Below are 15,914 nucleotides of genomic sequence, written 5' to 3' on the forward strand. Positions count from 1 at the left end.
GTTGGCTTTCTGTGTAAACACGGCAGCTTACAGACGGAGAACTTATTGATCAATTGAAAAAAAAAAAAAAAAAAGGATTTGAAAAGCTGATGGAATACGCAAACACAAGATGCATAGCAGTGTCCGATCACGCACGATGGGAGCTGGATTAGCGGCCGCTTTAACAGGTAGGAGAAGCCAGCAGTGGAAGACATAGAAAAAACTTCGGGCTCCTCGGCCGTAAACTACGAATGAGTTAATAACAAGTAGAATAATTGTTGTTTTGATCAAGGTTTGCCTGTTTCTCTCTCCTATGGCTTTGTGATGCTGGATTAACACATTTTGCTGGGGACCCCCTGGAACCCCCTGAAGGACCCCTGGGGGTCCACGGACCTTTTCCACCTTTTACCAACATCCGTTTCACTTTCACCAGCGTGAATCTACTGTATCTACAGTATGTACTATTATGTGCACATGTTTTTATTTCATTTCGTATTGCAATCATTTCAAGTAAACAGTGAAATACAGTGTAGCGAAATGAAACTAAAAGGACTGCAGTCATTTTGGAATAAAACTACATGTCGTTAACCTCATAGCAGAATTGTTTACGTGACTCAAGAAAAAAAATATATATATTATTATTATTTTACTCATGATTGCCTAAGTCACCCAGACCAGTGGTTCCCAAACTTTTCAACTCGAGACTCAAAAGAGAGATTAGACGTTTGCCCGGGACTCAAGCTGGTGAAAACAGTTCCCAACGCCTCATTTTGCGTAGCGCTGTGAGCTTGTAGATCGTCTATTTTTTCCTTTTTTTTCACCAATTAATTAAATTACTTCAATTAAAGAAATAAAGAAAAACTTTTTTTTTTTTCATTCATGAAAATCTTTTGGGGGAATGATTTTTTTTAAGGTTTTATATTTTGGCAGAAAGTGATTTTTCATGTATTCTTTTCCGAAAACCTTGACAATATATGACTTTAGGCAATAATGCTATGAGTCTAACCATGTGCCATTACACATTGTCCTCCTATGATTCTATGAAGTAAAAACATATTCATTTATCATAACATAATAACATGATCATTGATTCTATGAAGTAAAAACATTAATTTATCATAACATAACATAATCATTGCATAACATAACTGTACACTGTATGATACAATATATCACATGTGGTAACAATATAAATAAAGTCTTTGTTTAAGACAACATAGTAATGAATAAGGATATTTAAAAGATAAAAGCATATCCTATTATGATACAATTGTATCAACTGAAAAGGTCTCACATCTTCCAAATTATCTCATGTTGAAATGAAAGCCAATGTACCTCTTACTGCATAACGTCTACATAACTTCTATTCACTGTGTCAACTCATTATTCTTATCAATTCCAACCTGGCCAACATAGCATGTATCCGTGCTATTTAGAGTTAATTTCTAAAAAGAATGATCCCACGATTCTGTAACCCATTTTTCACCCGGTATCAATGATCTAATGTAATCCTGGGCTCTGCTCTCCCTCTGCCAACCTGGGGAGAGCAACGGACTGACCTCATGCTTCCTTCTATGCATGAGGAGTCCAAGCAGCTTCTTTTCACCTGACAGGGGAGAGATTCCCCAGTTGAAAGATATAGGCCAGATGTAGGCCAGATGTAGACCAGATATAGGCCACGCTTCGCGTCCTGCAACCCTGGGCGTACAACAAACTTCGGACAAACTGACAAAGCCAGATTTTGGAGCGTAGCTATAATATGTGTGCTGTAGGCTCTTATGTATAAGCATATCATACACAGTATATACAGTGTAGACTGTGTGTATAGGTTTTATAACTCTATAAACCACACATAAATACTGTGGGTAAACGGAGCTCACAACACCCTGATCTGAAACACTTGATGAACACCACAGAATAATGAAGCAATAATTGTGCGCTCGCTGAAAGTGAGCACACGTATGTTAGCTTCGTTATTTATCTATCAGTCAAGTTCTCCTCCACAGAACTAAAGGCCCTTAGCCAATGAGGTGCAGCCAAAGGGTAGATCATTGTGCCCATACATGGTGTTACATAAGGAGGTTGACAGTACTTCATTAGACCCCCTGGTGTGGTTGTTATGAGGGTGTGGCCACATAAAAACCTAATTTTAACTCTTTCTGTACACTCTTTGGGGAAAAGTCCTGCTCCGAGTAAAATCATAATAATAGCTGATAATCGTGTTTTAGGGGGGAAATAAATCATGCCATGATCCCCCCCCCCCCCCCCCCCCCCCAAAAAAAAACATAATTATCAGGTATTATTGATTATACTAGGAGGAAGATTTTTCAAAAAAAGTATACAGAAAGAGTTAAAATTGGCATTTTATGTGGCCACACCCACCAGTATGCATGGATGTTATGGTGGGTGGTGACCCAGCTGAAGTTAGCCACACCCCACAGTGTTGGGTGAATGGTAATTAGGGGAGGAGTTGATACTGTGACATACTTAGTATCTGTGTTTTTTAACTGACACTTTTGACCACAAGGTGGCAGCCTCCAAGAGAAAACAAACAAATCCCAAGAGAATAAATAATTGCTCATAAAAACCACACCAGGGGGTCTAATGAAGTACTGTCAACCTCCTAGACACATGAAAACCAGAAAAAGTACAAAACTATGGCACCGCCTCTTTAAAGTTTGCCCATGTCTCAGTTTCCCGCCACGCGTCCCAGAACCACGGTGGAACGCTGAAGCAGCCTTATGGCCCTACTGGACAACGCTGGAACTGCAGGCGGAGTGAACTACATGCACGAGCAAAAGAGAACGTCGCCGGGGTCTGCCATAGGGTTCAATGCAGGGACGTGCTGGGCCCCTGATTCAGCCCGGGAAAAAAGAGTTGGAGAGGCCCTCATTGCGCTGCTGCTACTCAAAGATTTGCCATTTCAGATCATGACAAGTGACAAGCCAGTGGGCCAATTACATGAATTAGGCCTATATTTCGTTGTTGTCGGGTGGAAACCTTGTATGTCCAAAACGGTTTGTTTTGTAGTTATCATTTAAAAAATGATTTAAACTAGTGAAAACAGCCGATCTACAAGCACACAACGCCTCGCGAGGTGTGCTTGTAGATCGGCTGTTTTCACTACTTTTGTGCAAACAGTTGAATTTTTACTTTTGTGCAAACAGTTGAATTTTTTCCTAATGGCCCGGCCTGGACAGGCCCGAGAATGAACCGGCCGTTCGGGAGTTGTCCCGCTTTTCCCAATGGCCAGCACGTCCCTGGTTCAATGGACATAGAGTGACATTTGTGACGTAAAGACGACCACTTTAAAAAGGTAAGAAAAACAAGAAAGTAAGCAGGATAGTTTGTGTAGTTTGGTTAAATATTCCGGTAGTAAATGAGCCAAGTGTGATAAAACATATCATGTACTGTATTATGGTACATCCCTTTCATGCCCATACATGGAGATCACTGTCTGAACCAGCCACACAGATATGGCATTCCCATATGAAGTTAGATATGGGCTTAATATTGATGACATCAGGGATCTCCATGTATGGGCATAAACGGGATTTAGAGTGGTTCCCATGACATCACAACATACAATCCCTTTTATGCCCATACATGGAGATCCCTATCCTAACCAGCCACACAGATATGGGCCATGTCTTGGCCATCTGGCCAGTGATGTATATCGATGACATCAGGGATCTTCATATATGGGCTTAAAAGGGATTCTGGGGACTACTCTATATGGACTTTTACATAGTCTGTTTTTTTCTGGAAATACATGATGTGACAGAGTTCTCAGAGATAAATAACTTTTCCCAAAAATATATAAATGAAATAAAACGTGACTTTTAGCTCAATCTCATGGTTTAAACTTTAAATCTGGCTTTAAAGCACACTTGCGATGTCTTGCTGTTTGAGCAGGAGTAGAGACACTATCTCAACCAATCAAATTGCTTGGTTGGAACGTCCTGTTGTATAATGTACGCTACATTGTGTCTGCACAGAAATAAAGGCACGCACGCACGCACGCACGCACGCACGCACGCACGCACGCACGCACAATACCCTGTACACATGCCTGGATGCATATAAAAAAACATGAAACACTAGAAATACCGTTCCTACGAAACAGTGTGGGCTCGCTCGTAAAGAAATACATTTAAAAGATAACTATAAATAAAAACTCTCAATCAAATAAATGGTTGTTTTTCCTTCATTTCTTATGTTTGCCAACGTGACTATATTCTACAGCGTGCTAACTGTCATGTGAAGCTCAACCAATACTCCAGCTAACACCACTCACAGGTGTTTTTTCCGCAACTCAATTGCACCTCATTGGCTAAGGGCCCTGCCTTTGTACTGTCTGCGATGGAACTCACTGTATAAATAATGAAGATAACATGGTGTTCTCGTCTTTCAGGCAGGCCGATAATTATGCTAAAAGGCTCACCTATTTGTGCGAGACGCAGGTTCATACATAATAAATATTGAGAGCTTCGAGGGGTGGGGGGGGGCAGAGACCCTCACTCCCCCCCCCCCCCCCTTTAAAGCCCCCCCCCCCCCCCCCCCCCTCCCTTTAAAGAACCCATAAACATCAATAATGTTCAAGTTTAGGAGACAATAGGAGTGGTTCTGTACTGTACTGTACTGTACTGTACTGTACTGTACTGTACTGTCCTGTACTGTACTGTACTGTACTGTACTGTAATAATGAGCAAAAACATGCTTGGACCGGCGGTTATAAAAAAAAAACTGAGCCCAGGACCCACAGGGGTCCCCAGGACCTCCGGGGGTCCCCAAGCTCCTACCAGACCCCATGCATTAGGCCAGGGACTAACCGGATGGGGACCCCCTTCAGATAATCATATTTGAACTGGGGACCCCCTTCAGATAATCATATTTGAACTGGGGACCCCCCAAAATAATCCTCCTATTTGAACTGGGGACCCCCCCCCCCAAATAATCATATTTAAACTGGGGACCCCCCAAAATAATCATATTTGAACTGGGGACCCCCCAAAATAATCATATTTGAACTGGGGACCCCACCCAAATAATCGTATTTGAACTGGGAACAACTAGAAAATAATCATATTTGGCTGGGGACCCCCCAAAATAATTATATTTGAACTGGGACCCCCCACCCTGACAAGCACTTACGTTTAGTTTGACTCGGTTCCACAGATAAATATCGTGGGTCCATTTGGTTCCTAATTAGCTGTGGGCCCCCTGGGGGGTCCCTGGACCCCCACTCTGAGAAGCACAGGTTTAGATACCAGTAAGACGCCCTAAGGGCGAGAAGCAACCTCGCGGATATAAGTCTGGTGTTCACAGTAGCTTTGAGTGGGACGCATCTATAACTCCTCCCACTGTGTGACCCTGGGGTCGCGACCTCTCCTCACACCACTGAGGTCACTGCAGACCCCACAACACCAGAGTGTGAAGGAGTCATTTCTCCTCAGACCAGCGCCGTGGGGGACCCCACAGCGCCCTCTGGGGACTGGGAGGAGTCAGGGACGTGCTGGGCCCCTGATTCAGCCCGGGAAAAAGAGTTGGAGAGGCCCTCATTGCTGGTCACTTCCTGGAAGAGAAGGTAAAGATAACATACACACAATAAAATCATACCTGGTGTAAAGTGAGCGGTGCTATTTCTGGATTTTTCCAGTTATCACCCTGCTGGCCTTAAAAAAAAGGTTTGCCATAATAGTCAGTTAGTTAAGAGAAGTTGCAGTTCAGAAAATGCTTTTTGAAGAACAGGCTGCTGATTTATGCTCAAGGTTTAAAGTAAAAGCTTACAGTTCAGAACATCAAACAATAGAATTGTGTGTGCAATTACTTTTTCACCTGTCTCTAGAGACATCAGACAATCCATTGAGAAACACTGGCACATCACAGACTTTATCTAACTTGGAGTGTTGCAGGCTTTCTGCCCTGTTGCAGAAACCCTTTCTCTACTAGTTAAACCCACCCCCACACCCCGCACACATCATTGGAGGAGCCACATTTTTTGATGGGGAAACGGCCGATTCATTTACTCCAGACCAGAGAAACAGTCCACTCTGAGAGTGGGCGGGGTCTATGGGCTGGAACCAGGCTAGATAAATGTACTATAATCACTAGGGCTGAGACTCGATAAAAAAAAAAATCTAATTAATCAGAGGCTTTGTAATTAATTCATCGAAAGTAATCGCATGTTTAATCGCATATAAATATTTAACCCAAGAAGCAATTTTTTTCAAGTAAAACACATTTTGTTGTACGAGTGAATCAACGAGTGAGTTTTTTTAAATCTAAATTTCTCATCCACTGGGCCAAGCAAAGCGCTCTGATTGGCTACTTCTCCCTTTTGCGTTTATTGTCTCTTCTTGGTTGGTGCATCGCTATGATCGTTATGCCCCAAACTGAAGGTTCTGTGGTGCAAAAACTAAGTGTGATTAAAACGCGTATTTTTTTTTCATCGCCATAATCTTCTGTAATTAATTTATCGCAATTAATCAGTTAAAGTCCCAGCCTTAATAATCACATCTTTGTCTTAGCAATGCAACAAATACAAAACATATTATTTAACTCAAGTCTCCATGGCGTGAGTAATCAATAGTTTGTGTGTGTGTGTGTGTGTGTGTGTGTGTGTGTGTGTGTGTGTGTGTGTGTACCTTCCATAGGTGTCTATTATCAGAGTGTGTAGGTGAGTGTGTACCTTCCATAGGTGTCTATTATCAGAGTGTGTAGGTGAGTGTGTACCTTCCATAGGTGTCTATTATCAGAGTGTGTAGGTAGTTGTGTACCTTCCATAGGTGTCTATTATCAGAGTGTGTAGGTGGGTGTGTACCTTCCATAGGTGTCTATTATCAGAGTGTGTAGGTGAGTGTGTACCTTCCATAGGTGTCTATTAGAGTGTGTAGGTAGTTGTGTACCTTCCATAGGTGTCTATTATCAGAGTGTGTAGGTAGTTGTGTACCTTCCATAGGTGTCTATTATCAGAGTGTGTAGGTAGTTGTGTACCTTCCATAGGTGTCTATTATCAGAGTGTGTAGGTGGGTGTGTACCTTCCATAGGTGTCTATTATCAGAGTGTGTAGGTAGGTGTGTACCTTCCATAGGTGTCTATTATCAGAGTGTGTAGGTAGGTGTGTACCTTCCATAGGTGTCTATTATCAGAGTGTGTGTCTGTGTGTACCTTCCATAGGTGTCTATTATCAGAGTGTGTAGGTAGTTGTGTACCTTCCATAGGTGTCTATTATCAGAGTGTGTAGGTAGGTGTGTACCTTCCATAGGTGTCTATTATCAGAGTGTGTAGGTAGTTGTGTACCTTCCATAGGTGTCTATTATCAGAGTGTGTAGGTAGGTGTGTACCTTCCATAGGTGTCTATTATCAGAGTGTGTAGGTAGTTGTGTACCTTCCATAGGTGTCTATTATCAGAGTGTGTAGGTAGTTGTGTACCTTCCATAGGTGTCTATTAGAGTGTGTAGGTAGTTGTGTACCTTCCATAGGTGTCTATTATCAGAGTGTGTAGGTAGTTGTGTACCTTCCATAGGTGTCTATTATCAGAGTGTGTAGGTAGTTGTGTACCTTCCATAGGTGTCTATTATCAGAGTGTGTAGGTGGGTGTGTACCTTCCATAGGTGTCTATTATCAGAGTGTGTAGGTAGTTGTGTACCTTCCATAGGTGTCTATTATCAGAGTGTGTAGGTGGGTGTGTACCTTCCATAGGTGTCTATTATTAGAGTGTGTAGGTAGTTGTGTACCTTCCATAGGTGTCTATTATCAGAGTGTGTAGGTAGTTGTGTACCTTCCATAGGTGTCTATTATCAGAGTGTGTAGGTGGGTGTGTACCTTCCATAGGTGTCTATTATCAGAGTGTGTAGGTAGTTGTGTACCTTCCATAGGTGTCTATTATCAGAGTGTGTAGGTGGGTGTGTACCTTCCATAGGTGTCTATTAGAGTGTGTAGGTAGGTGTGTACCTTCCATAGGTGTCTATTATCAGAGTGTGTAGGTAGTTGTGTACCTTCCATAGGTGTCTATTAGAGTGTGTAGGTAGGTGTGTACCTTCCATAGGTGTCTATTATCAGAGTGTGTAGGTAGGTGTGTACCTTCCATAGGTGTCTATTAGAGTGTGTAGGTAGGTGTGTACCTTCCATAGGTGTCTATTATCAGAGTGTGTAGGTAGTTGTGTACCTTCCATAGGTGTCTATTATCAGAGTGTGTAGGTAGTTGTGTACCTTCCATAGGTGTCTATTATCAGAGTGTGTAGGTAGTTGTGTACCTTCCATAGGTGTCTATTATCAGAGTGTGTAGCTGGGTGTGTACCTTCCATAGGTGTCTATTATCAGAGTGTGTAGGTAGTTGTGTACCTTCCATAGGTGTCTATTATCAGAGTGTGTAGGTAGTTGTGTACCTTCCATAGGTGTCTATTAGAGTGTGTAGGTAGGTGTGTACCTTCCATAGGTGTCTATTATCAGAGTGTGTAGGTAGGTGTGTACCTTCCATAGGTGTCTATTAGAGTGTGTAGGTAGGTGTGTACCTTCCATAGGTGTCTATTATCAGAGTGTGTAGGTAGTTGTGTACCTTCCATAGGTGTCTATTATCAGAGTGTGTAGGTAGTTGTGTACCTTCCATAGGTGTCTATTATCAGAGTGTGTAGGTAGTTGTGTACCTTCCATAGGTGTCTATTATCAGAGTGTGTAGGTAGGTGTGTACCTTCCATAGGTGTCTATTATCAGAGTGTGTAGGTAGTTGTGTACCTTCCATAGGTGTCTATTATCAGAGTGTGTAGGTAGGTGTGTACCTTCCATAGGTGTCTATTATCAGAGTGTGTAGGTAGTTGTGTACCTTCCATAGGTGTCTATTATCAGAGTGTGTAGGTAGTTGTGTACCTTCCATAGGTGTCTATTATCAGAGTGTGTAGGTAGTTGTGTACCTTCCATAGGTGTCTATTATCAGAGTGTGTAGGTAGTTGTGTACCTTCCATAGGTGTCTATTATCAGAGTGTGTAGGTGGGTGTGTACCTTCCATAGGTGTCTATTATCAGAGTGTGTGTCTGTGTGTACCTTCCATAGGTGTCTATTATCAGAGTGTGTAGGTAGTTGTGTACCTTCCATAGGTGTCTATTATCAGAGTGTGTAGCTGGGTGTGTACCTTCCATAGGTGTCTATTATCAGAGTGTGTAGGTGGTTGTGTAGAGTGTGTAGGTGGGTGTGTACCTTCCATAGGTGTCTATTATCAGAGTGTGTAGGTGGTTGTGTAGAGTGTGTAGGTGGGTGTGTACCTTCCATAGGTGTCTATTATCAGAGTGTGTAGGTGGTTGTGTAGAGTGTGTAGATGGGTGTGTACCTTCCATAGGTGTCTATTATCAGAGTGTGTAGCTGGGTGTGTACCTTCCATAGGTGTCTATTATCAGAGTGTGTAGGTAGTTGTGTACCTTCCATAGGTGTCTATTATCAGAGTGTGTAGGTAGTTGTGTACCTTCCATAGGTGTCTATTAGAGTGTGTAGGTAGGTGTGTACCTTCCATAGGTGTCTATTATCAGAGTGTGTAGGTAGTTGTGTACCTTCCATAGGTGTCTATTAGAGTGTGTAGGTAGTTGTGTACCTTCCATAGGTGTCTATTATCAGAGTGTGTAGGTAGTTGTGTACCTTCCATAGGTGTCTATTATCAGAGTGTGTAGGTAGGTGTGTACCTTCCATAGGTGTCTATTATCAGAGTGTGTAGGTAGGTGTGTACCTTCCATAGGTGTCTATTATCAGAGTGTGTAGGTAGTTGTGTACCTTCCATAGGTGTCTATTATCAGAGTGTGTAGGTAGTTGTGTACCTTCCATAGGTGTCTATTATCAGAGTGTGTAGGTAGTTGTGTACCTTCCATAGGTGTCTATTATCAGAGTGTGTAGGTAGTTGTGTACCTTCCATAGGTGTCTATTATCAGAGTGTGTAGGTAGGTGTGTACCTTCCATAGGTGTCTATTATCAGAGTGTGTAGGTAGTTGTGTACCTTCCATAGGTGTCTATTATCAGAGTGTGTAGGTAGTTGTGTACCTTCCATAGGTGTCTATTATCAGAGTGTGTAGGTAGTTGTGTACCTTCCATAGGTGTCTATTATCAGAGTGTGTAGGTAGTTGTGTACCTTCCATAGGTGTCTATTATCAGAGTGTGTAGGTAGGTGTGTACCTTCCATAGGTGTCTATTATCAGAGTGTGTAGGTAGTTGTGTACCTTCCATAGGTGTCTATTATCAGAGTGTGTAGGTAGTTGTGTACCTTCCATAGGTGTCTATTATCAGAGTGTGTAGGTAGGTGTGTACCTTCCATAGGTGTCTATTATCAGAGTGTGTAGGTAGTTGTGTACCTTCCATAGGTGTCTATTATCAGAGTGTGTAGGTAGTTGTGTACCTTCCATAGGTGTCTATTATCAGAGTGTGTAGGTAGGTGTGTACCTTCCATAGGTGTCTATTATCAGAGTGTGTAGGTAGTTGTGTACCTTCCATAGGTGTCTATTATCAGAGTGTGTAGGTAGTTGTGTACCTTCCATAGGTGTCTATTATCAGAGTGTGTAGGTAGTTGTGTACCTTCCATAGGTGTCTATTATCAGAGTGTGTAGGTAGTTGTGTACCTTCCATAGGTGTCTATTATCAGAGTGTGTAGGTGGGTGTGTACCTTCCATAGGTGTCTATTATCAGAGTGTGTGTCTGTGTGTACCTTCCATAGGTGTCTATTATCAGAGTGTGTAGGTAGTTGTGTACCTTCCATAGGTGTCTATTATCAGAGTGTGTAGCTGGGTGTGTACCTTCCATAGGTGTCTATTATCAGAGTGTGTAGGTGGTTGTGTAGAGTGTGTAGGTGGGTGTGTACCTTCCATAGGTGTCTATTATCAGAGTGTGTAGGTGGTTGTGTAGAGTGTGTAGGTGGGTGTGTACCTTCCATAGGTGTCTATTAGAGTGTGTAGGTGGGTGTGTACCTTCCATAGGTGTCTATTAGAGTGTGTAGGTGGTTGTGTAGAGTGTGTAGGTAGTTGTGTACCTTCCATAGGTGTCTATTATCAGAGTGTGTAGGTAGTTGTGTACCTTCCATAGGTGTCTATTATCAGAGTGTGTAGGTAGTTGTGTACCTTCCATAGGTGTCTATTATCAGAGTGTGTAGGTAGGTGTGTACCTTCCATAGGTGTCTATTATCAGAGTGTGTAGGTAGTTGTGTACCTTCCATAGGTGTCTATTATCAGAGTGTGTAGGTAGTTGTGTACCTTCCATAGGTGTCTATTATCAGAGTGTGTAGGTAGTTGTGTACCTTCCATAGGTGTCTATTATCAGAGTGTGTAGGTAGTTGTGTACCTTCCATAGGTGTCTATTATCAGAGTGTGTAGGTAGGTGTGTACCTTCCATAGGTGTCTATTATCAGAGTGTGTAGGTAGTTGTGTACCTTCCATAGGTGTCTATTATCAGAGTGTGTAGGTAGTTGTGTACCTTCCATAGGTGTCTATTATCAGAGTGTGTAGGTAGGTGTGTACCTTCCATAGGTGTCTATTATCAGAGTGTGTAGGTAGTTGTGTACCTTCCATAGGTGTCTATTATCAGAGTGTGTAGGTAGTTGTGTACCTTCCATAGGTGTCTATTATCAGAGTGTGTAGGTAGGTGTGTACCTTCCATAGGTGTCTATTATCAGAGTGTGTAGGTAGTTGTGTACCTTCCATAGGTGTCTATTATCAGAGTGTGTAGGTAGTTGTGTACCTTCCATAGGTGTCTATTATCAGAGTGTGTAGGTAGTTGTGTACCTTCCATAGGTGTCTATTATCAGAGTGTGTAGGTAGTTGTGTACCTTCCATAGGTGTCTATTATCAGAGTGTGTAGGTGGGTGTGTACCTTCCATAGGTGTCTATTATCAGAGTGTGTGTCTGTGTGTACCTTCCATAGGTGTCTATTATCAGAGTGTGTAGGTAGTTGTGTACCTTCCATAGGTGTCTATTATCAGAGTGTGTAGCTGGGTGTGTACCTTCCATAGGTGTCTATTATCAGAGTGTGTAGGTGGTTGTGTAGAGTGTGTAGGTGGGTGTGTACCTTCCATAGGTGTCTATTATCAGAGTGTGTAGGTGGTTGTGTAGAGTGTGTAGGTGGGTGTGTACCTTCCATAGGTGTCTATTAGAGTGTGTAGGTGGGTGTGTACCTTCCATAGGTGTCTATTAGAGTGTGTAGGTGGTTGTGTAGAGTGTGTAGGTAGTTGTGTACCTTCCATAGGTGTCTATTAGAGTGTGTAGGTAGTTGTGTAGAGTGTGTAGGTGGGTGTGTACCTTCCATAGGTGTCTATTATCAGAGTGTGTAGGTGGTTGTGTAGAGTGTGTAGCTGGGTGTGTACCTTCCATAGGTGTCTATTATCAGAGTGTGTAGGTGGTTGTGTAGAGTGTGTAGGTGGGTGTGTACCTTCCATAGGTGTCTATTATCAGAGTGTGTAGGTGGTTGTGTAGAGTGTGTAGGTAGGTGTGTACCTTCCATAGGTGTCTATTATCAGAGTGTGTAGGTGGGTGTGTACCTTCCATAGGTGTCTATTAGAGTGTGTAGTTAGTTGTGTACCTTCCATAGGTGTCTATTAGAGTGTGTAGGTAGTTGTGTACCTTCCATAGGTGTCTATTATCAGAGTGTGTAGGTAGTTGTGTACCTTCCATAGGTGTCTATTAGAGTGTGTAGGTAGTTGTGTAGAGTGTGTAGTTAGTTGTGTACCTTCCATAGGTGTCTATTATCAGAGTGCTGGCTTGTTCCAGCGTCCAATGGCATCGCTCCAGAACCTCCTGACACTCTGCTCTGGAGCGCAGACCCAGACGGAACAACTGCTCCACCTAGTGGACACATGCAGTACTACATTAAACACTGCTCCACCTAGTGGACACATGCAGTACTACATTAAACACTGCTCCACCTAGTGGACACATGCAGTACTACATTAAACACTGCTCCACCTAGTGGACACATGCAGTACTACATTAAACACTGCTCCACCTAGAGGACACATACAGTACTACATTAAACACTGCTCCACCTACAGGACGCATGCAGTACTACATTAAACAACTGCTCCACCTACAGGATGCATGCAGTACTACATTAAACAACTGCTCCACCTACAGGACGCATGCAGTACTACATTAAACACTGCTCCACCTACAGGATGCATACAGTACTACATTAAACAACTGCTCCACCTACAGGATGCATACAGTACTACATTAAACAACTGCTCCACCTACAGGATGCATACAGTACTACATTAAACAACTGCTCCACCTACAGGATGCATACAGTACTACATTAAACAACTACTCCACCTACAGCAGTGGTCCTCAACCTTTTCAGGCCGCGACCCCCAAAATAATCGTATTTTAACTGACGAGCACTATAGAGTTGAGGCATTACATTTTGTATAACACGGTTCTATTGTGAAAATAGCAGATCTACATGCTCAGCTATCAGATCAGCTATTTTCATAATTTCTGCCTATAATGTTTGACAATTTGACCAATGCATAATTTGTCATTTTAGATGTTTTAAAATGTCCTTAAATTGTCACTATAGACATGTGCAGATACCCTCTATACACTTAAACGTTATGTTGCTTTGTTAACTGTTGAGTGAGAAAACAATGTTGCACATTAAGTAAAAAATCTGGGGACCCCTCAAAATAATTTGGGGACCCACCTGGGGGTCCTGACCCACAGGTTGAGAACCACTGGCCTACAGGATGAATACAGTATTGGTTGAATACAATTTACAATTTAGGTATTTAGCAGACACTCTTAACACATCGACTGCCCACTAGGTGGCGCCAGTCATCCCCTCTGAGTGCCCCCATAGCACTTCCATTGAAGAATACACGGTTCTACAGGGCCCTGTTGCGTCAATGCATGCGTGATGACGTCACTTGGTCACATGAGCGCAGACAGGATGTTATTGTGTAACTTACTGTAGGGATCAGTGTAGATTCATGCGGCCAGAGTTTTAGCCATAAAACAAACATCGGAGATAAAGGGCTTTAAAGATGGGGAAATGCATTGGAGTATACGGACAAAAACGGCCGCGCGATGCTCTCAGCGTCGACTCGAATCGACTAGCGGCTAATGGGCTGCATCTAGGCGCAGCCCCAACGTAACGATGAGATATAAAGTTAATACTGTAAGTACAGTAAACACGTCAACGCGTCGTGGGCCTCCAGCGACATCAAAGAAATTGACGCGTAGACACCACGTGGGCACCCGCTGTGTTAATCCAGAGTGATTTACAATAAGCAATAATAAATCAATACACATACAACATCAATACATCAAATGCACAGAAATATCAATCTAGACAAAAATAACATAGTGTGTAGGGTGTAGTTACTAGTTTCTACCTTCAGGTGGTAGGGTGGTGTAAGGTGTAGTTACTAGGTCTTACCTTCAGGTGGCGTACTGCCTCAGTAACAGTGTATAAGGTGGTGTAGGGTGTAGTTACTAGGTTCTACCTTCAGGTGGCGTACTGCCTCATTAACAGTGTATAAGGTGGTGTAGGGTGTAGTTACTATAGTCTACCTTCAGGTGGCGTACTGCCTCCGTAACGTTCCAGCTGTGGTTCTGCAGAGCCGTCTGACATTCCTCTACTGTGACCCCATGCACCGCCCCCTGGACCTGTCAATCAAACAGTCAACCAATCAATCAATCAGTCAATCAATCAATCAATCAATCAATCAATCAATCAACCAATCAATCAATCAATCAATCAATCAATCAATGAATCAATCAATCAATCAATCAATCAATCAATCAACCAAAAAATCAACCAAAAAATCAGTCAGTCAGTCAGTCAATCGGAAACCGCTTTTCTCCATGTTAGAACATTTTATTTTCCCCCGTAAATGAACCTTTTTGTTTTTGTTTTATCCCACAATTTTTGCAACCCATTTTTTCACCCAGTGCCAACTGCCAAAGCTGTAATCCTGGGTTCTGCCCTTCCCTCTGCCACGCCTGGGGAGACCCGGCTGGCCAGGGGGAGGCAGTATAGAGACCAGGATTAATGCATGTTTTTGTGAGGGTATCAACCCTAGGAGACACGGGGTCTTGTATGATGAAGCAGGGCTTTGCTTTACCAAAAGACGTGCACATTTGAAACTTGGAGATACGAGGTTTCTGCCCGACAGTGACGATATTTTAGATAATGGCCGTTTTGGTTAGAACTGTCTGAAAATAACTGTGTACTTCAAGTTTAAAATGATACTAAATATTTTTTCCAAATAAATTCCAAATATTATCAAATGATGTTGCGGCACCCCTGGACTGCCGTCACGGCACCCCAGGGTGCCCCGTCACCCCAGGGTGCCCCGGCACCCACATTGAAAACCCCTGTCTGCTAGCAGGTCACCTGACCTGTGAGACGCTGTTCTCCTGCTGCAGGCTGAGCGCCGCCGCGCGGCCGTTGTTGTTGTTGTTGTAGGAGGAGTTAGGCTTGTTGTTGTGGGCGGGGTTAGGTTTGGCTCCGCCCCCAGGGTGCTGCTGGACCATGGGCTTGACGGCGGCCATGTTTGCTGCTCCGTACCTGAACAGGATCAAGGAGATGTATGGAAGGAAGGGACATCACGTGACAACAGGGGATGCGCCATGTCCGGCCATGACGCTCACCGTGGGTGCCAGAACTCGCAGCGGAAGTGCGATGAAATCATAGACCAGTAATGATTTCATCGACTAAGACTATAACAAAAAATGTTTGTCGACTGCATTTTTTCCACTGACGAAAACTAAATAAAAACAAATTAAAAACGAAGCTGTGATGACTAAAACTAAATAAATTGACAATTTCATCAACAAAATAAAAACTAGACTAAAACGTTAGGGAGGGACTGGTGGAGGAGAAAGTAATTTTATTTATTTTATTTACGGCTATTTTCAGTACGCAACAAAGAGTAAAATCAGTCATTACGATGCCATCAAGGGCTGCCAAAA

The 15,914-nt window shown here is 42.8% G+C and overlaps 1 protein-coding gene across 1 annotated transcript in view; it reads right to left on the minus strand.

Moving 5' to 3' along the window:
* Positions 1–5,547: 5,547 nt before the first annotated feature.
* The window catches only part of tnk2a (tyrosine kinase, non-receptor, 2a), a gene marked incomplete at both ends in the record, with an annotated part of 57,671 nt that continues 47,304 nt past the window's right edge, over positions 5,548–15,914 (minus strand). The window contains 4 exons of the mRNA XM_080752385.1: positions 5,548–5,554; positions 12,670–12,785; positions 14,511–14,606; positions 15,342–15,510. Of these exons, the coding sequence (XP_080608511.1) occupies positions 5,548–5,554; positions 12,670–12,785; positions 14,511–14,606; positions 15,342–15,510 (388 nt within the window). The remainder of the gene's footprint in view (positions 5,555–12,669; positions 12,786–14,510; positions 14,607–15,341; positions 15,511–15,914) is intronic.

This window comes from Nannobrachium achirus (genome assembly GCF_963921795.1).
Source record: "Nannobrachium achirus genome assembly, chromosome: 21".
In the NCBI taxonomy this organism is placed as follows: domain Eukaryota; kingdom Metazoa; phylum Chordata; class Actinopteri; order Myctophiformes; family Myctophidae; genus Nannobrachium; species Nannobrachium achirus.